Here is a 23259-nt window from a genome sequence, read left to right on the forward strand (position 1 = left end):
CGCTGCCCGGGGCCGCCCCGTTCCGCGGGGACCGGCGCGGGGTGCGGCGCCGCCGCTGCCCGGGGCCGCCCCGTTCCGCGGGGACCGGCGCGGGGTGCGGCGCCGCCGCTGCCCGGGGCCGCCCCGTTCCGCGGGGACCGGCGCGGGGTGCGGCGCCGCCGCTGCCCGGGGCGCCTGCTCAGGCGCGCTCGCTGGTGCTGTGCGGGAGGCGCCTGTGTTTCCTGTGGAGAGTCCCGAGGTTTGCCGTGCCCAGGACTGAGCGCTCTGAGCTGGCGTTATTTCTGCGGGCGTTTTATTAGGGGGGGGCGCTTCAAGCGCGCTGGGGTGTCCGCGCTGCTGCAGTGTGAGCTGGGGACAGCAGGTGGCTCCCGGGCCCCTCTGAGCCGCGCAGCAGAGCGGCGGCCGGAGCTCCGCGCTGCTCCGCGGGCGTGCCCTGCTCGGCTGCGCACCGCGGGGTCCCGGTGGTAACCACCGCACGGCCCGGTACTAGCGGTACCGCAGAACACGGTCCTGGGCCTTCAGAGCAGGGCTCGGCGCTTGCCCCGACTGCAGCTCAAGGGCCAAGGGCTGTGCTGCTACACCCTAATAATTCCCACAAGGTCACTTATGTGAATGCATCTGTAATTCCTTATTGAGTCAGCTCTGCCTCTTAGACATGCGGGGTTTAGCTGATCTGGAAAGCCTCTTGTAGCAGGTAATTTAGAAATGGAATAACGATTCATTAAAAAAATACACACGCCCTTAGGGCTATTGAGCGTTGTCTCCTATTCGCAGGTGCCCGCATGCCTTCCACACTGCTCAGTCGACAAGGAAAAGGAATAACGTTTTTCCAGGTGGGGTGGGGGCAAGAGGGAAGTGTATGAGCTGGTGTAAGCGCCTCGGTCTCGGTTCGTCAGGTCCCTCGGTGGGGTCAGAGGGAAAGCGGTGTGTTGGGTGTTCGTGCTCAGCGCTGCTGAAGGGGAGGACCTGGCTGTCTTTCTGCTGAGTCACAGGCTGCTTGCTGCCGTCCCACACCGGCTGGGTTCCTGGCTCTGCCCCCAGTCCCGCTGGCTTGGTGGGGGTTAGAGGAGTGTATCGTGCTTCAACTGCCTGTGAAAATGAAATGTAAGTTGACTTCGGTTGGAGAGAGCTATGTCTGAGTTGCAAATATGTGCATTTGGTCTCAGCTCTAATCCCCTCCTGAGCTGCAAAGTCACACCCCAAGTCAGAGCGGCCGAGGGAGGTTTGCGGGAGCCTGGTTCGGACCGGGGTGGCGCCTGCTGTCCTGCATGACATGCTGGGCAAACTGCTTGTGTGACACCCAGTGCCCTGCTGCCGGCTCCCCCGAGAGGATTCAGAGCACGGCGAGCTCGCAGAACCCAGCTGCTGACCTGGTGCGCTGCCACGTCCGCATTAGGGCTGCGGGAAGCAAGTCTGGGGCTGTGTCTGCCTGGGGCTTCCTTGGATGGGGCTCATCCTGTGGCCTATCAGCATACAGTAGCATCTGGAATCCGTGCAGACAAATCGACCCTGTCTCCTTGCTGCAAACAGCTTTGGAAGCGATTAGCCCCGTTTCCTTGTTTTAGGTGAACTTTTAAGGCCAGCTTGCAAAAGGGATCTCAGTACTACTGTAATGGAACTAAGCTGGTGCAGAATATGAGTATTTATTTCAGTCAGGATCATTATCATTTTGCTAAAGCTATCCTTAATCTGAATTAGGTGACTGAAATGAAGCAGCTTGTGGAGAGACAAGGCCCCGGGGGCATCAGACTTAAAACCACTATAACCCAGAATTCATAACAGTTGAAGCTGTGCAGGTCAATTCGCACTGCAGGTGAGACCTGAGAAATTGTGTCCTGCCTTCAGGAGCACCTGCCAGGGAAAATCTTGATACAATTGTGAAATAAGTTGCAAAACTCATCTGTGAGGAAAATGGGCATTGTCTTATGGATGAGGAAATGGGTATGGAAGAGAAAGGCTTAATGCTTTCCTTGCTAAAGGTCTTCCTTATAATTTGCTGTTAGAAATAGTGTCTTGTTTCCAGCTGGCAGCGGTATGGGCTGAAAATAATGGAAGGGAAGAAAGAGCCTGGGCTGAGTTAGGATGGTAGGATAGATTCACAGATCCTTTTTCCTATAAACAAACCCACCCTATGAAGAAGTGGCCAGAAGGGCTCTGTGTAATTAACGTTTACATCAGCCGTCAGCCTGCGGCTGGTGCAGGTCAGAAATCTGCCTGCAGTGCTTTCTGCAGTTCCTCTTGGCCCATGTGAGATCGGCGGATTGCGCTGGGACTCGGAGCACGTGCCGCGCTGCGGGGCTGGGGCTGCTCCGGCAGCGCCTGTCGCATCTCAGCATCGCCGCAGGTTGTGGGTTCCACCTGGGTGCTGCGGGAGCTCCAAATGCTCCTTTACACCCCTGTGGGGTGATTAACGTGTCACCTGTTGACTCCTTCCCACAGGTGTCTGCTGAATCAGGTGCTAATTAGAGCTGCCCATCGCTATTCCTCCGTGTGTGCTGTGGGATCCTGGGGCGTGTGCATTGCACAGGTACTTGAGGTGTGTGCGTGATGGCTGCGGAGCCTGGCAGAGCTGCCTGCCCTTCGTTTGTGTGTAGGTGACGTTAAGCCTGGGTGGCTGCATGCTGTTGCTCGTCAGGGTGGTGAGGAAGGGGAAGGGGATGCTGTCAGCGGCTAGTGAGCTGTTAGTATTTTCTTCGGGGGGACTGGACTAGATGATCTTTTGAGGTCCCTTCCAGTCTGTAACATTCTGTGATCTCCACTGTCCGTGCTGGTGACAGCGGCTGCCGGGGCAGCGGGGCCGCCCCTGGAACAGGAGTCCGCGCGGGACTCCTGGCCAGACGCAGCCTGTGCACACAAAGGGAGGCAGGGCTGGGGGAGGCGGTGTTTCCCGTCACCTGGGCTGTCACCGCAGGGCGAAGGCGCAGGACACCGGACCCCCCGCGGCCCCTCCCGCGGGGCTCGAACCAGCGGCCCCGGGACCACCCGCGAGCGCCCCCTGCCGGGCGGGGTGGCGCCCGCCCGCTTCCCGCAGACAAAAGGCCGCGGCGGCCCCGCCCTCGCGCTGCGCTGCGCACGGCGCATGCGCCAGACCCGACCGGGGAGACCGCTGGGGGGCGGGGGGTGGGGTCCGGGCTGTGTGGCGCATGCGCGCTGCCGCCGCGCGCCCCCCCGGCTCGGCGAAGGTTCCGGAGCTCGCGCGCGCCCCACGCCCCGCCCCCGGGCCGCCCCGCCCGCGCCGCTGTCAGTCGCCGCCCGGCTCCGGTGCGGACCCGCTGCACGGCAGGTAGGGGCTCAGCGGGGGGGCGGGGGGGCTGCACGGCCGGGCCCCGCTCCCCGGGCTGCCGCCGTTGCGTTCCGCTGTTCCCCGCCGAAAGCGTGAAACGGGGGGAGAAAAAACCCCCACCACAACCAGACCCAAACGCAACCATTTCGGCCCCAGAATCGCCGCGGAGAGTGCTGTCAGCCCGGTGCCGGTTTGCCCGGGCCCGCTGCAGCAGCGCGAGGGGCGGCCCCTGCGGCAGCGCTGCCCGGCTGCAGGTGCGGGCGGGCGGGGCGGCGGGGGGAGGGCGCCGCTCGTTTTTTTGTTTTTTTTGTTTTTTCTTCTTTTTTCTTTCTTCTCTCCCTTCTTCCCCGTTTTTCGCCGTCTTTCTGCCCCGTTTCCCGCGGCAGGTGGGGCGGGGGCCGTGCCGGCGGGGCTGCGGCAGGAGGGTGGGCAGCGCCTCGCCGGCGCGGTGCCATGTTCTGCAGCCGCCGCGGGGAGGGGGCGACGGCGGCTGGGATTAACACGGATGAATTCATCACTTCTAGAAAGTCACGAGAAAAAGGCCTTTCAGAAAACGGAGCTGTCCACGCCAAGCCCAGAATTTTGGGGGGTGGGAATTGCTATCGAGGTCACGGTGCCCCGGAGTTGCTTTGTTGCATCCCCAGCTGCCCGTCCGAGGATTCGGTGTTTCACGTTAACTGCGCGGTCGCTCGAGGTGGGTTCGTGTTCCACGGGTGTTTCCCGCCGGGCCAGGGCTGCTGGTGCTGAGCGCCGTGGGTTTGGGGCTGGGCCGGTGCTGCTGGGTGTGCCTGGCGGCCCCTCGCACCTCGCGGCGTCCCCGTCTCCTGCTGGATTGCCCTCTTGTCCCTTTCGTTCCCCTCTTCCCGCGCTGCCTGTTCTTTCTTGTCCTAAAATGACACCAGGCGGGGCGTGGGGCTCGCCCCCTTGCTGGGGTTTGCCTTTTTTCCTTTCATTGCAGCAGATTTCTTTAGGTCTAACTTCACAGATGTGTAAAGGGAAGTTTTCCAGGTGTGCTGTGTGGCACACCTGCCCTCATGCCTTGGAGCAAACAAACCCTTAAGGAGTAAAAACAGCTGCAGGTGAGGGATGGAGGTTTCTACCCGCATCCTCCTCTGCTGTGTTAGCACGGGGAGGATTCGGTTAGGGAAGATTTTTTGTTGTTTGTATGCTTTAACACCTAGAAATGCAACCCTGTTGCCTGCTCACAGAGAGTGGCTGCCATTGTTTTAAAGGGAGTTTCTCCTTCCGTTTGCTGGTGGTACCACCACGCGAGGTGCAGCCTCCTTTGACGAGAGGCTGGGCTGGCTCGGAGACGGGCTGGCGGGAGCGCGCGGCTGAGCCGAGCTCAGCCGTCTGTGCGCGGTGCGCTCCTGAGCGGCCCCGCGCTCCTGAGCGGCCCTGCGCTCCTGGGCGGCCCTGCGCTCCTGAGCGGCCCCGCGCTCCTGGGCTCCTGGGCAGCCCTGCGCTCCTGAGCTGCCCTGCGCTCCTGGGCTCCTGGGCGGCCCCGCGCTCCTGGGCGGCCCCGCGCTCCTGAGCTGCCCTGCGCTCCTGGGCTGCCCTGTGCTCCTGAGCGGCCCTGCGCTCCCCTGCGCTCCTGGGCTGCCCCGCGCTCCTGCGCTCCCCTGCGCTCCTGAGCGGCCCTGGGCTGCCCCGCGCTCCTGGGCTGCCCCGCGCTCCTGGGCTGCCCCGCGCTCCTGGGCTGCCCCGCGCTCCTGGGCGGCCCCGCGCTCCTGGGCTGCCCCGCGCTCCTGAGCTGCCCCGCGCTCCTGGGCTGCCCCGCGCTCCTGGGCGGCCCCGCGCTCCTGGGCTGCCCCGCGCTCCTGAGCAGGGCCATCTGACGTGGACACGAGACACACGAGGGTGTTGTGGTGTCCGGGGGAGGTCACCCCTCTGTGGGTTTTAAGGTGGACACGGTGCCATGAGCGACTGAACGAATCTCTGCTTGCAGCAGGATGGATCTTCTCCATCTGCAAGCTGGAGTTTTGTTTCGCACTGAAATCTGCCATTTGTAGGCTGTGTTTTAAAGTGTCTGTGGAAAGCATATGCAGTTTGCGCTGGACTGTGAAGGAGAAGTGTTTGTGCCTTTAGGCTTGAGTGGATTTTCTTTGCAAGTCTATTGAGCCCTTCTTGCTCCTCAGAAGTCAATCCACTGATTTTTCCCTTTCGCTTCCAAGTAGTCCGATTAGCAAAGGCAGTCATTACATGCAGTGTGGCTCCTGTTTTCAGTCTTTAAATATCCAAGGAGAGGGAGCACCGGGGATACCTTCTGTTAAGCTAAAAGGATTATCGCTGCAGTTGGGCTCATTATTTCCATCTTTTCAGCCTCCCCGCCGTACCTGCCCTGACCCCTCTTCCCAGAGCAGATCTGGAACAGCGTCTGTCCGTCTGCCTCTGTGCCCTCAGAGCTCGACGCGGGCGGGTTTGTCCCCGGGCTGTCCTGCTCGGGCTGCGTCTCGGCCGCGTTGGTGCTCGAAGGCGCAGGGGAAGGATGAACTGACGGGTTACTGGTGCGGTCTTAAGGGACAGGTTGTACAAGTCCATAGGAAGAAGTGCTGTATCAAATGCTGCTGTTCGTGGTGAGACTTCAGCCCTCACAAGAGAGGCCATGAAACCACTTGTATTGATAGTTTTGAATAACGTGTGTCAGTTTGAATGCCGAGTGCTACAGAGCTGTGGGCGCTCGGTCTGGGGCTCCTTCAGCTCCTGTCCCACCAGTCTGTCTGGAAGCGCCTGGTGTAATTTCAGATGGGTTTCATCAGTGCGTCAGGTCACTTGCTGCAGAATGAAATTCCTCAAGTTGTTTGTAGATGGCTCAAAAAAATCTGAAGAGGTCTTTCCCACGTTCCGTGAACACATCCAGCTCAGAAGTAAAGGAAGCCGAAGAGACGTAAAGGTGGCTCGTGTTCCTGTCCTGGTGCGGACCCGCCTTGTGCAAAGTGCTGAGTGTTTTATTGCCCTCTCACTGCAGATTGGGGTGCGATGGGGTGGGAGCTGCTGAGCCTGCGTTACCTTCGTGGTTTAAGGTGAGACCAGTGATGAAGCTGGGTTGTGTGGTTGTGTTCCAGGAGCTTCGTGTGCTCTCTGCCCGTAGCTTGTGGTGTCACACATCAGGTGTTAGAGAGTCCAAAGCTGGGATTTACTCCAAAGGCAGAATTGCCTTTTGTGGTTCTTATTCAGCTCCCACTTACTTTGACAATTCTGCCCTCTGAAGTTACTACTCTATATGTGGTTTTACCTGCTGCCTCATCAGCACGACAAATGCTGCTCTGGAGCTGGCTGGAGGGGTTTGTAGAAGTAGCTTTTAACAACAGACATTCCAAATTGGACAGAAAACTGCATGCCTTTCCCTTGGCATCTTGTGGTGCAATAATGGAGAGCCTGGCAGGCATATGCAAGCAGAAGTAATAAATTCTGCTGTTGGGTACAAAAAGGAGAGCAGTGGAAGTCCAGCTGAAGATCTACTGCCCAGGCTGTGGTGTCGCTTGTTGCCGCTGCCCATCAGTGAGAGAGCAGATTCAGAAAGGGTGGGACTAAAGGAGGGCATCGGGCCCGTCTGTGACAAAGGGGGGGACCCGGGGGCCTGCACAGGGGGGCCCTGGGGGCTGCGGTGGCGGGTGCGCGAGCCGCTGGCTCCCCGCGGGCGGTGCCGCCGCGGCGCTGGCGTGGGGCGCGAGCCGCGAGCCCCGGAGCGGTGCCGCCGTGGCGCTGGCGTGGGGCGCGAGCCGCGAGCCCCGGAGCGGTGCCGCTGCGGCGCTGGCGTGGGGCGCGAGCCGCGAGCCCCGGAGCGGTGCCGCCGTGGCACTGGCGTGGGGCGCGAGCCGCGAGCCCCGGAGCGGTGCCGCCGCGGCGCTGGCGTGGCCGGGCACCTCAGGTGCTGTCTGCTCGCGCACGGCAATAAAAAGCAGCGCTGCTGAAGTACCCGCAGCCCTGTTTATTCCAGCTTTTGTGTTAGTGATTTAGAGAGAGGCTGTGACCTTGCCGAACATGAATGGATCCTCGTAACCCGAGACCAGGAGCAATATTATTTTAAGCAAGAAGTAAAGCTCCGAACCAGGCTGTCCTTTTATACATATCATACGTGTGACAGCAGAGCTGCATTTAGAGCTGAAAGGGGATAAAATCCCTGAGGAGACTGATTGCACCTCATTTATTTTTAACAAATGTACTGCAGAAGATTGAGCCTGAATTCCTAGACTCGGGGCAGTCTGAAATTCAGACCATTTCCACTCTTCATCCCTGTGGGGAGGAAGATGGGCACTGACTGGGCTTCCAGCTGATTCCTGTGGAGGATGAAATGCAAATGGATTCCAGCTTTTAAACTTACTCCTCCTTTACCCTTTGGGCTGGAAGGAGAAATGATGGTTTTACAGCTCTTTGGCTGAATTTGTCATCTGGGTTTCCCGCGTAGCTTGTCACTGTTCACGCTGCCTGCACCCGCTTTTGTTACAAATCTGCTCATAGACTCGATGAAACCGGAATCGAGCCAAGACCGATTCCCCCGATCGTGATCCCGAGTGGCCCAAACCGGGGGAAGACCAGCTGGAGAGAGACATCCGAGTGCTCAGTAGGGATGCGTTTTATGCCTAACGGGTTTTATTTGTTGTTCATCCTTGCCCACTTGAAAAGGGTTGTCTTGTGCCTCGGCGCGGTTCAAACCGTGCTCCCTTGTTATGAAAAATAAAGGTACAAATGCCGCTTCTGTTGGGTTTTCACTGATTCAGAAGCAAGAGCTTTGGCGCTCTCATTCTGTTAACTTGTGGTGTGTTGGGAGACGCCCCCATCGCCGCCGCTCGGGCGAAGCGCCGCGGGGCTCGTCCCGGTCCCGGTCCGGGCGCCGTGCTCTCGTCCCGCCGTGTTCTGATGATGTGGGGTTTTTCTTGAGAACCTCCAGATTGGGATTTTTTTTCTGCATTTATCTTCTTACTGCTGCAGATTCAGTAAAAACATGCTGCTTTTGGTTTTTAGTAAATACTGTTGTGAACATTTTAGAGGGAACAGCTTTTTTCTGCTGTTATGCAATAAGATGACAAGGGAGATGGAAGTGTAGCAGAAATGCTTGATGAATGCCCTATTATTTGTCTTTGGCCGTAAAAATAAAAGACATTGAGGAAACACAATCTGACTTTTGGCCTCATCTGAAGTGTCTCTTAGTAATGAAAAGTAAAAATAATGCAGAAAAGCGAGACAGAAGCTGATATCGCCTTGTCTGAGGCCTGTCTGGTTGCATAGTGACTGCCAGCGTGAGGATAAGTCCTGCAAAAGCCCTGAAGGCTCATGGGCTATGACATGTTCATTTCTTTCTGAGGTAAGAAGCCAGTGTGTCAAAACCACGACTCTTTCCTTCCCCTGTATTTACAGAGAGACTGTCCCGATAGGGTGCCCTGCAGCGCTCCAGCGCTGCTGGTCCTCTCTGGGGTGCTGGAACCGGACACCATGGAGCCAAAGGGCATTTTGTGCCCAGTGTGGGTATCAAGTAATGCCTCGGTGGATAAGCACCGTGGGCAGCGCGGTGGCGGTTTGTCACTGTGCTGAGCTGTGTGTTCTCGGGTGACGCCGTTCGCGTGTCGGGCGCTCGCCGGGGTCTCGACGCCGCCGGGCGCCCCCGCCCGGCCCCGGGGCAGCAGCGGAGCCGCTGCTCCAGCACACCACACCACTTCCGCATCAGCAGTGTCTGTGGGCTTGGGTCCTGCCAAGGTGAAACAGTGCTCCCTGAGAAACCCCCCTGACGTGGCTTCTTCCCTAGGACAGGCTTTCTGTCGCTGCAGGAGCGATGCCAGCCATGGTGGCGGTGGCGTTGCAGTAGCTGGAGCAGATGGTGCTGTTGTCATCGTTTTAGTTTCTATCCATGTGTTGAAACAGCTCAAAATAACTTAAGAAATGAAAGCCCAGTCTGGGAATATACCTTGAGTGTTCTCTTTGCCCTGAGAAAATCTCCTGCAACGTTAATGTCCACAGCACTTGCTGGTTCTGTCTCATCCACCCTGATGAGGATCACTCACATTTGTAGGCTAGAGCTATGGCACGAAGAATCTTTTATATTTAATATCTTCATTATTGTGTCAGCGTTGGCTGTTCACAGAACTTCTGTCAGGGTTCCGCACGTTGTCAGGACGGTGAAATCAAAGGAAGAGAAGCAGCTGGGATCAAAGCAAGCAATAAACACGTACCTGGTGTCTCCATGGTGTCTTTCTCAAGGCAGAGGCAACACCTGGCGGAGCAGCGGGGGTGGCGGGTGGGGCCGCGCTGGTGCTGCGAGGCTGGGGGAGAGGACCCACCAGAGCATAAAATAAGTCCTGTCGGTTTGTTTCTGACCTCACATTAATGAAGAAGATTGTGGTAACCGTGAGCAACTGCTGCGCACACTAATAGTCCTGCTTGGGGTAGAGTGAAGTGTCCGCAGACCAGACGAGCCCCGCCGGGTCCTTTCACCGCGGGGTGCGTGGGAGCGTCCTCCGTGGTGGCTCCGCGTGGGCGACGGGCGCGGCGGCTGCCACTCGGTGGGGACGGGCGGCTGTCTGTCTGTCTGTTTGTCAGGCAATGCAGTCTCTCAGGAAAGCAATTTCTTCCTCCTCGTGTGATTTGCCAGCCACGGTAAAGGAGGTTTTTGATGTGACAGAATGCTGTCACGCCATCGGCTGTCTTAATTAATGAAGACTCCAGTGGCATTTTTAGCAACTCTTCTTTCTTCTTTCTCCTCTCCCCATCCAGGCACACGTTGCCATCACTTTTCTGCTATTGCTGGAAGGTAACATGGTAAGAACACATTGTCTTGTGCTTCTTTCCCGGCTCTGTCCTTTTGGGTGGCGGCAGCCGGGGGGTCAGACCGGGGCTGCCATAGAGAGCAGTTCAGCCGCATCTCGGCACGCAGCACTGCCTTTGAAAGGCAGCACAGAGGAAATATTAGGCTTCCACCATTTTCTGTTAAGTGAATAATGGCTGGTACAATCCTGAATGCCAATGAGCCCGCCTTACATCCTGCAGCAGCAGGGAAGATGCTCTGATTTCCAGCGGGTTGAGCTGAGCCTGGGATGGGAAGAGTCAAAGAGAATTAGCTGGTAAATAAGATCTCTTGCCTCCTCTTTGATCTGCTCTACATGTTCAACTGCTTAAAGGATTCCCAAGCAAGCAGCGGTTTGGGGAGGAAGAGTTTATCCGCCCATAGACCATCTTGTGGCTCTGTGAAATGCACTGACTGCAAGATGCTCTAGCAGGGGGCTGGGAACAAATCCAGAGGTAGTCTAGTAAATCCCTGCTAAAGCGGCTTCTCTTCCTTCTATTCAGGAAGAGCCTGCTGAACAGACAGGGCAAGCCTTAAAACTACCGTTGCTTCCTTTTTGCTGCCCTGTAAGCCCCTCTGATCAGAGCTTTAATCTAGCTAAAGTTAGTGGACTTAGCGAAGGCCTGATCTTTGCATCATAGCGTGGAATAAGAAGGGAGATCCGGAGCGCTGACACCGCCCTGGGCAGCCCCTCGGCGCCCTCCTGTCAGTGCCCACAGAAAGCTGCTGTAGCGCTGCAAAGCGCGGGTTCTGACTTGGTCAGATGAGCCAGACAAACAGTCAGCAGAAAGGCAAGAAGGGGTGGGAGGTGAGGGCAGACGGGCAGCGGCAGGAGGCGCTGCGGGCTGCCGGGGGCCGGTGGGGTGGGGGAGCTCGCTGCCCCCGAGCGCGGGGCAGCTGGCGCAGGCGGTTGGTGTCCCGCAGCCGCTCCACCAGCCTTTACACCTCTGGTCCCCTTGCAGGGAAAACAGGAATAACATCATGTCTTTCATAAACCACCTTATTCTTCTGTCAATAGCAACTGATCCAAGATTTAGTGTTAATATTCCTACATTGCAAAACTTGTGTATGTTCCCTCAGCCGATGCCCAGCACATTCCTGTTCCTGGAAGAGGCCTCGTTTGTGGTGCCCTTTTATTTGGGCAGAGACGTGCAGATAGAACCGTTTCCCATCTCTTGCAGCTCGGACCGTGGCTGGAGTTGTGTGCCCGGATAGCGGGGTCTCCTAATGGCCACCCCGCGTGGAGGCAGCTGCCGAACGGCACCTAAGCTGATTTAGGGGGGCAGATTCTGTTAGTGTAATTCTCAGCAGCACCGAGGAACTCGTCAGCGTGGGAGTGTCCCTTGGCTTTTCTCCAGCCGGGAGCGTGACCCCAGGCCTTCTGGTGACCCCCGCAGGTAGAGCTTGCAGAGCTTTGATTTGTACGGGCTTTCTACTGACCTTCCACGAGCTCTTGTGTCTCGGAACCCGACTTTTCTGTTCTCTATTGATGTTTGTAGAGAGTTGTGGCATTTCACTCCTTGAGGCTTCTCTGTCCTGTTCCCACCCTCACCTTTCCCCATCTCCTTTCTAGATGTGGTAGTGTGTAACTCACTGTTTTGGGAGCTGTTTGTTGCCTTTGGGTCCCAAATGGGTGTGCTTGAAGCTGGTGCTCTGAGGAGGCTCCAGCGCCTCACAGCTGTTGTGCCGTGAGCCCAGACCCGGCCTGCCCCGGAAAAACGTGTCAGAAGCTCCGGGGCCCCCAGAAAGTCACTTAAATTATAACATGGAAAAAATGTGAAAAAAAAAAGATGCAAAAGAAATTGTCTCAAAAATGCAGCTCCTTGCTGTTGTTCTAAGAGTCTTTTGTCTTTGAACCGGAAAGATATTTTTCAGCCTCTTGACTAGGTAACTTGAAAGTCCATGTAATTTCTCAGCTCACTGCATGTTAGGCACTGCCTGTGATTAATGAGATCACTGTCCATATATTCCTCTGTCAGCTTCTTGGAAAAACAGTACTTGGAAAAGTACACAAAGGAGATGAAAAGGAAGTTGCTTATGAATTATGAACAGCCTTTCAGGCTGATGTTATTTCACAGCGCTGTCACTTCATTTTAATTAAGTAATTCGGATGGAATGATGCTTTATTTAAAACCCTGTTTGTGTTTGATCACCTTTCAGAGGTACAGCTAAGACAGCTTATGTTTGTTGAATTTTCATTTTCAAGTAACGAGTGGGTGCTCACTGTCCCCGATTAGTGGCGAGTGAGACAGCGCTGCGGCAGGCGCAGGGCTCAGCACCCTGACTGCCCACCGGAATGACCTGGGGGACCGCTTGGGCGTTCCATGGCTCGTGGGAAATCTGGAGCTGCTGAGCTGGACTCAGCGATGGGTACCAGAGTGTGCAAAACAGCCAGTTTTTCCTCAAAGCATTGCACTCACCTTCCACCGAAAATTCTGTTTCCTCTGTTTTCTTGCCAATGTGTGGCTGGTAACCAGCTGCAAACAGATCTGGCAACACCAGTTTATTTTGGGATTTGTGCATGTGTAAATCGAGCCGTAAGTCCCCAGACTCGTGATCCCCGGAGCTGTGCGGTTTGAATTGCTGCAGATCAAGGCTCTGCCTCTCTCCTGTGACGGAACAGTTCTGGGTGCACCGAGGCTGTCGAGGCAGGTCCGTCCGTCCGCACCGCGGAGCGCTCGTCTCCTGGCACCAGGGGGTTGCGGGGATGCGTTTTCGTGCTCCTTTGTGACAGCGCTAGCGATGTCGTGCGGCACGGATTACGCAAGGCTGACCACCACCGCAGCACAGCTGTGTGGTTCCTGGCATCTGCTTTCCTCTCCCTCTGCTGCTGGGCCGCTCTCAATAGGGTACGTTGTTTTCAGGCCTGCTTTTATTAACCTTTCATTGTGGAGAAACCTTTTGCCAAGTAATTAAGATTTGAGGCTGCTTGACTTAATTTGGGATCTCAGTGTCCCCTGGCAGAGGTTGGAGGCTTTGGTGGCGGTTTGCTGGGGAGCCAGGGCAGCAGCTCGTGGGCTGCGCTGTGCCCGTGTCCGTGCCCTGTCCGTGCCCGTGTCCGTGCCCTGTCTGTGCTCGTGTCCGTCTCCATGCCCTGTCCGTGCCCGTGTCCGTCTCCATGCCCTGTCTGTGCCCGTGTCCGTGCCCTGTCCGTGCCCGTGTCCGTCTCCATGCCCTGTCTGTGCCCGTGTCCGTGCCCTGTCCGTGCCTGTGTCCATGCCCGTCTCCATGCCGTGTCCGTGCCCGTCTCCATGCCCTGTCCGTGCCCGTGTCCGTGCCCGTGTCCGTGCCCGTGTCCGTGCCCTGTCTGTGCCCGTGTCCGTGCCCTGTCCGTGTCCGTGCCCGTGTCCGTGCCCTGTCCGTGCCCGTGTCCGTGCCTGTGTCCGTGCCCTGTCCGTGCCTGTGTCCATGCCCTGTCTGTGCCCGTGTCCGTGTCCCGTCCGTGTCCGTGCCCTGTCCGTGCCTGTGTCCGTGTCCCGTCCGTGTCCGTGCCCTGTCCGTGCCCTGTCCGTGCCCTGTCCGTGCCCTGTCCGTGCCCTGTCCGTGTCCGTGCCTGTGTCCGTGCCCATGTCCGTGCCCATGTCCGTGTCCCGTCCGTGTCCGTGTCCCGTCCGTGTCCGTGCCCTGTCCGTGTCCGTGTCCCGTCCGTGTCCCGTCCGTGTCCGTGCCCTGTCCGTGCCCTGTCCGTGCCCTGTCCGTGTCCGTGTCCGTGTCCGTGCCCTGTCCGTGTCCGTGTCCCGTCCGTGTCCGTGTCTGGAATGAAGCCTTTGCCCCGTTCTTGCCTTCTCATGGGCCTTGTTGCACAGCTCCAAGTGACAGCGCGACTCCTCTGTGACGGCGGGCTGTGGGTTTCAAGGTGTGACGTTTGGAGCAGCTGTTAATAATGGGATGGGCTGTTGCTTTTTAGATCGTGTCCCCCTGGTTGGCAAGAATACTTCTGGTGGAAGTGGATAGGATTCTTAGGAGGGTTTGCGCTTTATCTGTCACGCAGAGGGTGCTGCCAAAGTTTATCTCTGCGTAGCTATCCTTGGTGTAATTATTCGTTTCTGAACCGTCGCTTCAAGGTGTGGCTGGTTTTACAGTTTTTTAGAACATTTTTCCCCTTAATGTGTTTTTCCCTAAGAGGGATTTCCCCTTCCTCCCTGCGAAAAACAAATAGCATTATCATTATACACTTATTTCAGAATTCAAAGTAGTTTTTCAAATGTGCACTTTTCAGACCATCTTTGTTTAAGAAGTCTAATCTAAAAGATACAGTTTAATGAGGTTTCAGTTCTCTTTAATTGTATCAATTTATTACCTGAATGGCTGAATCCTGCCACGCGTGGAGCTCAGTGGGGACGGGGGCTGTGTCTGCCCCGCTGGGAGCAGCACAGCGTGGGACTCCTTGGCCAGCTCAGACACCTTAGAAAGCCCCGGCGGCTCTGGGTGCTGCAGAGCCCGGCCCTGGCTGGTCAGCAGGGTGGCAGCTCTGTGACCAGGGTGGCAGCTTTGTGGCCACTCTGTGACCGGGGTGGCCGCTCTGTGGCCGGGGTGGCCGCTCTGTGGCCGCTCTGTGACCAGGGTGGCAGCTTTGTGGCCGCTCTGTGACCGGGGTGGCCGCTCTGTGGCCAGGCGTCCCCGTGCGCCTGCCAGCAGACCCAGCGGCCTTTGCTGAATCACGGGTCAGCGCTGCCGTGCCAGGGGCAGAGTCTGGGTCTCTCAGAGGGCAGGTCTCTGGCGGTGTCGGTGCCGGCCATGGAGCCGTTTCTGGGTCTCTCAGAGGGCAGGTCTCTGGCGGTGTTGGGTGCGGCCATGGAGCCGTTTCTGGGTCTCTCAGAGGGCGGGTCTCTGGCGGTGTCGGTGCCGGCCATGGAGCCGTTTCTGGGTCTCTCAGAGGGCAGGTCTCTGGCGGTGTCAGGTGCGGCCATGGAGCCGTTTCTGGGTCTCTCAGAGGGCGGGTCTCTGGCGGTGTCGGTGCCGGCCATGGAGCCGTTTCTGGGTCTCTCAGAGGGCAGGTCTCTGGCGGTGTCGGTGCCGGCCATGGAGCCGTTTCTGGGTCTCTCAGAGGGCAGGTCTCTGGCGGTGTCGGTGCCGGCCATGGAGCCGTTTCTGGGTCTCTCAGAGGGCAGGTCTCTGGCGGTGTCGGTGCCGGCCATGGAGCCGTTTCTGGGTCTCTCAGAGGGCAGGTCTCTGGCGGTGTCGGTGCCGGCCATGGAGCCGTTTCTGGGTCTCTCAGAGGGCGGGTCTCTGGCGGTGTCGGTGCCGGCCATGGAGCCGTTTCTGGGTCTCTCAGAGGGCAGGTCTCTGGCGGTGTCGGTGCCGGCCATGGAGCCGTTTCTGGGTCTCTCAGAGGGCAGGTCTCTGGTGGTGTCGGTGCCGGCCATGGAGCCGTTTCTGGGTCTCTCAGAGGGCAGGTCTCTGGCGGTGTCGGTGCCGGCCATGGAGCCGTTTCTGGGTCTCTCAGAGGGCAGGTCTCTGGCGGTGTCGGTGCCGGCCATGGAGCCGTTTCTGGGTCTCTCAGAGGGCGGGTCTCTGGCGGTGTCGGTGCCGGCCATGGAGCCGTTTCTGGGTCTCTCAGAGGGCGGGTCTCTGGCGGTGTCAGGTGCGGCCATGGAGCCGTTTCTGGGTCTCTCAGAGGGCAGGTCTCTGGCGGTGTCAGGTGCGGCCATGGAGCCGTTTCTGGGTCTCTCAGAGGGCGGGTCTCTGGCGGTGTCGGTGCCGGCCATGGAGCCGTTTCTGGGTCTCTCAGAGGGCGGGTCTCTGGCGGTGTCGGTGCCGGCCATGGAGCCGTTTCTGGGTCTCTCAGAGGGCAGGTCTCTGGCGGTGTCGGTGCCGGCCATGGAGCCGTTTCTGGGTCTCTCAGAGGGCGGGTCTCTGGCGGTGTCGGTGCCGGCCATGGAGCCGCAGAGCAGTGGCGTCCGGCTGGGAATCCTGCCTGCCGGGTGTCCCGGGAGGTTCTTGCCCAGGGGCGAGAACGGGCTGTGTGTTTCCAGGGAGGCCGGGGAGGCGCTAATTGCTCTTCTCCAGAAGCACAGGTGGGAGGAAGAGAGGAAAGGAGGCAGAATGAGGAAACAGTGAGCCCCATTTAAATCCAGCACAGCGGATTTGTGAGGGTTGGCCTCAGGGTCTGCAGCTGGGAAGCAAAGGTGTTAATATCTGTAGGTGTTTAGTGAACTGAGCTGTGCTGGAAGGAGTTTGGAGTGAGCAGCAGAAGTTCGTCTGCACTGACCACTCTGCTCCTGGTGATCACCAGTGACGAAATGCCGATGGATGCAGTGACTGGCACATGCTTTTGCTTGTGCAAGAATAATTAGACCTTCTCTTTGTTGACAGCTAACATTTGTTCCTTTATATGTCTTTCATGCAAAATTGGTGTTTTTCTTTTGGTTCATGCCCGCAGGTGAATGTTTTCTGTCCTCTGACTTGCTGTGACCTGCGGGCCTGGAGCAGCTCTGCCGAAGAGCAGTGTCTGGCCCTTTTAGAACCCAGTTTGGCACGTTAACTCTCCCGTCCCGCTGTCCTCCTCCGTTTGATGACTGTGGACAAAACATTTGGAGGCACTAGAGTTAGATGCTTCGCGGAGTGTTTCAGCACTGGTGCAAAACCCAAGAGATAACATGTACCTTGAGCTGCGACTTTCCCCAGGCGCAGTGGTGTGATTCCAGGGCTCATCAGCAGGAGGGAACACAGTAGCTATCTTCTTAGAGAGTCTGGAAAGGTGGCTGGCTGGTTTCGCCTGATTGCTTGCAATAGGATGTTTAATGCTCCTGGAAACTGGCTGACAAACCAAAATCGTCTTGCGGAGCAGTAGCTGGGAGCGCACCAGCTGGGTCTCGTCTCAAGGCCTCTCATGTCAGGTTTTGCCTGATGGGTGCTGGTTTTCACTCTTCAGGTCACTTTGCTGAGAGATGGCGGAGCAGCGTCAGGACGTCACCGCGATGGAGGATCACGCAGCCGGCCAGGAGAAGCACATCCCATCAGGTGAGCGCCGCCCGGAGATGGTGTCAAGGACCTGCCTTGCCCACTGCTGAGGGAATGACCGAAATGGGGAGAGCGGGGCCAGCGTGGCGGTGCGAGGGCTCCTTGGGGTGTCCAGGAGACGGCGCGTGTGTCTGGAAGGTTACCGTGGGCCAGCTGGCTGCAGCCGGCGCACGGGGGTAGCCCATGAGATGCTCTGATGTTCGTAGTCACAGGAAAATGTTGCTGTTTGTGATCGTTGCCCAGCAAGAGCAGAACAACCCCCAGTATTTAGACCAGTGAAGATCTTATTGCTGCAGCTTTGCAAATATGTGTTTCTGTGTTCACTCCTTACTTTGTACAAATACAGCACTGCTGTTATTTGGAGACACAGCTCAGGGATGCTGCTTGCTGCCAGTTTTTCTCACCTGCGCAGGGAGATGGAGAGAACTGAACAGAGAGCTCTGGGAAAGTGGGCCGTGCAAGAGTATTTTGTCCCATATTTCAGACCTGCATTTCTCAAGAAGCCTTTCCTTTCTCATTCCACCATGACCCACAATTGAGCTTGGAAACCCACGTAACGCCAGCAGACCTGGTGGGACCCCCATGGGCTGTGCTCCATGACAACATCATCTTAGTGTTTTTTTCTTGAGGTGCTTTGGACAGAGCTTACACCAGGTAAATGGATTGTCTCTGTCCTGGAGAGAGTCCGTAGCATCCATTCAGCCTGGGTTCCGCAGTGCATTTCAGTCGGATGGCTCCTCTCAGCCTCAGCTTCGCACATCACAAGTGCCCAGGGATTTTGCTTCTGTTAGTTTGAATCTTCTTTTCCAAGTCTTTTTCTCCAGTTCTCATTGTTTTGTTTGCCCAGACTCCTTGCAGAGAGGAGACTTGTGCCTCTTTCCCTGCTCTTGTAAAAGCTGACTTTGGCAGCCAGGTCTTCGCACAGCGTGTGATGTGCTGTGCCAGACTCCTTACAAAGACCTGCTGCTTTGCAGCGGCTGGAGCTGACGCGTCGTGGGAGAGTCCGGCAGCCTGCTCAGGGAGGGAGGCCGGAGGCTCCAGGAGTGGAAGAGAGGACAAGAGCAGCTCAGAAATTGTACATCTTTTCTGCTTACGTTGCTAAGATTTCCTTTCCTGCTTGTGCCATGCTTTGCTGTCTCTAGCTGCCTGGTTTACTGGGCTTTTCTTTTGCTGATGGGTTCCTGCTTGTTCCTTTTGGTGATGACACTGGCATTTTTTGGTTGGCATTTTCACGCTTTGCTTGCTTATTAGTTCCGGTGTTTTATACTCTCCAGTTACAGTTTCTTGCTGCTGTCGATCTGGGCAATCAGAGTTCATTAATTCAGGCGATAATTCGTAGCCACGGAGTTGTTCTAAGTATTTGAATGTTTTCCAGGCTATCCCCTTCAGATACCAGTCGATGATGGATCGGATGAGCCTGTTTCTGAAACATCTGACGCTAAGAGCACCCCAACTACGGAAGGTGGGAGCTCTTTGACTTACTGCTTTGAAACCATGATGGATGGGGTTGTGGTAAACCTCGCGAAAGACTCGCCGTGCCTTTTTCTGGTTTCTGGGGTTTCTCAGGAAGAGCGTCTGCACTCTTGGACAAACGTTCTTCACTAGTCCCGTCACAGGCAGTGTTTGCCACTCTGCAGAATAAGATCACGAGTTTTAAAGGTGGAGAGTGGGTTAGAAGGCAAGAGAAGGTGAAATGTTTATTATAGTCCAGGAGGTTGCTTGCAGTTTGTTTCCTGAAGGCCTTACACAGTAGCAGCGGCTGCTGTTGGCGCGGCTGGGAGCAGCCCGTTGTGCTCCCCAGGACAGCCGGCCCGCCCGCTCTGCTCCCTGCAGCGTCAGCTGTATCTCGCTGCTCTCCTTTTGCCCCCTCTGTGTTTACATGTTCGTTAGTACAGCGTGATTCGTGCTGGAATGACAAGATGGGCAGAGTCTATACGTAAAACAAAACATTGTGCTGATGTAAAGGTCATATTAGTAGCGCTCAGGGCACGTCTGAGCTGCTCCATAGTGTTATCTGAATACTGTGTTTGTGGAAGGAATCTAATTCTAAAGTGGTCTAGAGACTTGCTCACTGTTTTAATTAACTGCACTTTTTGTGTTCTTCTGGCTGCTTTAATCGCAAGTATCTGTCTCTTGGAGACTTCAAGGACAGGCATTAGTTTGCAGAATTTATCCATAGGAATAGTGGACGTAGATCCTGACCAGTTCCAGCCCGGTCCCACTGCAGGTGTGGACGGGCCGATGGCCTGTGAAGTGGCTCTGTTGCTGTGAATGCAGCTCAGTAAAGCAGCACGAAACACCTGGCTGGTGCAGAAGAGCGTGTTGTCCCTCTTTCAGTGGTGTCAGGACTGTCATGACGAGTAGACGTGCATCGAGCCGGGTGCCTCAGGGCTGCGCAGAGCGCGGTGCAGTCACAGCACGTGGATGGTTTGTGAAGGGATCCAGTGGGAGCTGTTCTGTCCTGCTCCAGACCGGCCGTGTCCGCGTGCAGATCAGGCACCAGTGGCTGCGTTTTCAGACAGCGTTTGTGCCAAAGCCTTCAGCCTCGTGAGAAGTACGCTGGAGATACGTGGTTTGTGCGGCAGAGGGAACAGCTCATGGTGCCCCTGTGGTGCTGGCTTTGCTGTGTCGTGCTCAGTTGTGTCCTTCCACAGCGCTGGCTCAAGGGACGGAGTCAGGTGCTTTTGTGAGCAAAACGTTCTTCAGGCATGTCCTGGACCCCACAGGGTTTGCCACGCGAAGGCTGTGTGAAAGCTGCGTTGTTTTTCAGATGCCACAGCACCTTTAGTGGAGGAAGGAGACCACGAGGATCAGGGTGGTGTCGAACAGCACGGGGAGATACCAGAAGGAACCACAGGTGAGGGAAACCAAGGTGCAGTTTCATCTCTTGATGCGGACAGAGCAGAGAGCCGGACTGGTTAATGCTTAAAAATAACACTGCAAGACCTCTCACAGGTGTGCTTTCCTTCTGCTGCGTGCTGCTGCTCCACGGCACGCGGAAGAAACGCCCAGCTTGCAGCTGTCCTCTTGCCTTCCCCAGCCTGGGGGAAACCCGCAGGCTTTTCTTCTCTCTTTCTCAGCTCCACATCTGACAATCTTTCTATCTGGTGTCTCTGGTGGCTTCTCCTCCCGTCTCTAGGCTAAATGCTTTCCTGCCATCCCGGTCGTGCCCGATGGCTGCCGGCAGCCCTGCAGCGCTGGCGAGCCGGTTACCGGCCGCCACAGGACCGCGCTCGGCCCGGCCCCGGCGGTTGTCTCTGAAGTGGCAGGTGCAGACCAGGCCGCTGCAGCAGTTCTTGGGCTGCTGGCGCATTTTAAGGATAATGCAGAGAAAGCAAAGTGGCTGATTCAGCCTGAATGCTCCTTGGGAGTCACTGCGCCTGGGTCTGGTTTTGCAGGGAGGGACGGGGGTTAGTCTGAGGCGGAGGGAGCAGGGAGGGAGCTGCCGCCGTGCTGCGTGTGTGAACCGGAGCGTGTGTCCCCTGCGCGATGGCTGCGGCATTTCCTGGAGGCCTCAGGCAGGACCTGAGAAGACTAGTGGGTACAAATAGGGTTCTGCCAACTCCCAAACGCTGAAACGAGCCCACAGCACGTTCCCTTGGGCGAGCTGCCCCGTGTCCAGCCCCGGGCCTGGGCGCAGGACGGCTCCGCGGCGCCGGGGAGCCCGGAGGGCGCCGTGGATCCTCAGCTCTGCGGGAAAAAATGGGGAAAACTGAGAAAATCCCGGTTTGACTGTAGAACTGTGGCGTACAAAAATAATTGATTAAGCTGGTTTGAAAGTAGTCATATAATAAATTGAAAAAGTTCTGATAGAGACAAACCATCATTGCTGTGAAGAAAAATGTGTTTCTCTAATATACCAGTGTTCCTGAAGTGTCAGATTGATATCAGACACTTGGATTTACTGATGTCAAGTAGCCTCGGCAGAGTTCGTTACGGGGCTCGGTGCTCACGCGAGCGCTGCGGGCCCTGCGGCGCTGGCTGCGGGCAGGGGAGGGCAGCCCGCGGGTTTCCCTGCTCCGTGCAGGCCGTTTTCTGCACCTCTGCCCGAAGGCGCCGGAGCTGGCCCAGCACCGGCCGCGCTGGTCAGCGCTGCGCCCGGCGGGGGTGGCACAGCCCGAATAAATCTCATTAGATCCGTCGCGGGCACAGGTTGATTTCCTCTCTGATACTGCCCTGCTCGTAATGCAGCGCCGATGGGCAGAATCAGCAGGGAGTTAAATAAATTATCCAGAGACATGCTTAAACTGAATTCTTGTTTTGATGGTGTTTCTCCCGTTCTTTCTCTGGATGGGGACCAGCTGAAGAGGCGGGCGTAGGAGCCACCCCCACCCTGGAGGACCACGCGGCAGGAGATGCTGTTCAAGGTGAGCGAATCGCCTGTCTCGGGGACCCTGTTGTTGCTGCCCACGTGTGCTGGTTGCTGGTGGCTTGGGAGTTTTCTTCTGTGATGTGAATGCTCTGCCCTGTGCGCGCAGTTGTGCGGTTCTCCCTGTTCCGGCAGGGAAGGGTCATACATGCTTTTAATGTTCCAACATGCTCCTTCCAGAGAGCTGCAGCTTTTCAGACACCAAATTTGCCCCTCAGGTGACTGAAGCCCTGGTGCTTCTTTGTCTGGTTACAGAACAGGGCATCCTCGGGGCTTGAAAAAGTGGTGAACAGCCGGGATGGTGCAGCTGGCCAGGAGGAACTGCTCAGCATCAGACCGAGTCATTTTGGGTCCTACATGTCACACGTGAAAGGAGTGAATTGTTTTGTTAATAACTATGTCTCTTTCTAATCTAAAACGTGTCTCAAGCCTGCTCACTGATGCCCTGGCTTTAAGGTTTTTCCTCATCCCGGTGTTAGGGAACGTGGCTGGCAGAGCCGGGCCCGGCGGGCAGCGAGCGCTCGCTCAGCGCTGGCTGTGCCGCCGGGAGCCGCCCGGGGCGTCGTGGCCGTCTGGGGAGCCGCTGGGCTCTGCTCAGCTCCGGCTGCACCAGGAGCTTCAGGACGGGATTTTCCCGGAGCACCCAGGCCCTGATTCTGTGCTCGGGGCAGACTCAGGCTCAGACTCACTTTGGTATCGCTGTCTGGCTTGCAGGAGTGCAGCATAGTGCTGTTCTGCTGTGCTGGCTGAAGGCTTAGTTAAACCCTATTTAGTAAAGTAGTTTTCCGTGTAGTAGACGTAATAAAGACATAATACATTCCTTCAGCTGCTTGGGCAGCGTCTTTCCTCCTCTTGGCTGCATTAGTGCATTTACAAACATCCATGTCTTCTAAAGAGGTCAATGGGTCTTTACTTTCTCAGCTCAGGGCAGGGTTCAGGTAGTTTTTGCTTTCCACACACAGATAATACAGTTATGTGCAGTCTGCTCCCTTCAATTAAAATAAGACCTTTGCTTGCCTGTCCAGTGGTTCTTGGACTAATAAGTCTTCTGTATTTTAAAAAACAGTGGTACCACTACAAAAAATAACAGAAGATTGTTGGCGGGGGTGAGGTTCTCTTCCGCCATCCTCGTTGTAGCTGCTGTTTCTCACCACATTTTTAATAAGACCTTTCTGGGATCAGCTGTCAGATATGGGGACATACATCTAGCTGGAGCTCTGATATAACCTATATATGACATTTCTAGGTTCTTCTGTAAATTGTTAGTTATCTGCAAGTGGTCTTGTAGTAATGCACTGCTTCCTTTTAATAGTTCTGTTTGACTCAGAGGAAAATGTGCTTATCAATACACAGAGTCTTGGATATCTTGTTACTACCGACCTTCACTTTTTGTGTTATGGGATTTGAAAAAATGGTCTTTGCAGTGAAGATGGAGCGTGTTAAAGTGCCTTTGGAGTCTCAGGTGGAGATGTGTCTTCTGATTGTACCAGCTCTTGACCTTGTGCTGCGTGTCCACCTCAGAACCACCAACAGGTCCTGGAGTGTGGAAGTACAGCCGATGGACCGACTGTCCGCACCTCTGCACCGGTGGTCGTTAGTGCTCGTGTGTTGTTCATTTGCAGAAGAAGTGAGCCAGAAATGGCTGCTGCATAAACACCCTTCAAATGCTTGAGGTTATAAAAGGTGTTTCTTGATGCCGCATTTCAAATATTACCTGCCAGTAAGTGCCAATTAAGCATTTCTCTTAAACCACAATTTCCGAGGTCTTTGTGTGGTAGTTTCAGGTAACCATTATGTTTAAAATTGGAAGAACATTGATAAAAGACCGAGTAACTCTTGACTTCTTTTCCTGTTTTAATCTTGTTT

At 56.3% G+C, this 23259-nt stretch overlaps 1 protein-coding gene across 26 annotated transcripts in view; it reads left to right on the forward strand.

Annotated features, from left to right (window-relative positions):
* Positions 1–243: 243 nt before the first annotated feature.
* MAPT (microtubule associated protein tau) overlaps positions 244–23259 on the forward strand; it is a 43649-nt gene continuing 20633 nt past the window's right edge. For 5 of the 26 annotated variants that reach the window (XM_082070617.1, XM_082070621.1, XM_082070623.1 and 2 more), the window contains exons 1-5: positions 3180–3283; positions 16936–17024; positions 18400–18486; positions 19795–19881; positions 21326–21391. In XM_082070617.1, the coding sequence (XP_081926743.1) occupies positions 16952–17024; positions 18400–18486; positions 19795–19881; positions 21326–21391 (313 nt within the window). In that variant the 5' untranslated portion in view covers positions 3180–3283; positions 16936–16951. Of the gene's footprint in view, positions 1105–2439; positions 2528–3179; positions 3284–3350; positions 3538–9992; positions 10037–11250; positions 11459–12684; positions 12911–15828; positions 15857–16935; positions 17025–18399; positions 18487–19794; positions 19882–21325; positions 21392–22400; positions 23114–23259 lie in introns of those variants that run through there. The other 21 variants (XM_082070616.1, XM_082070622.1, XM_082070613.1 and 18 more) reach the window with 17 other exon arrangements.

Source organism: Streptopelia decaocto, assembly GCF_964273445.1.
Source record: "Streptopelia decaocto genome assembly, chromosome: 22".
NCBI lineage: Eukaryota > Metazoa > Chordata > Aves > Columbiformes > Columbidae > Streptopelia > Streptopelia decaocto.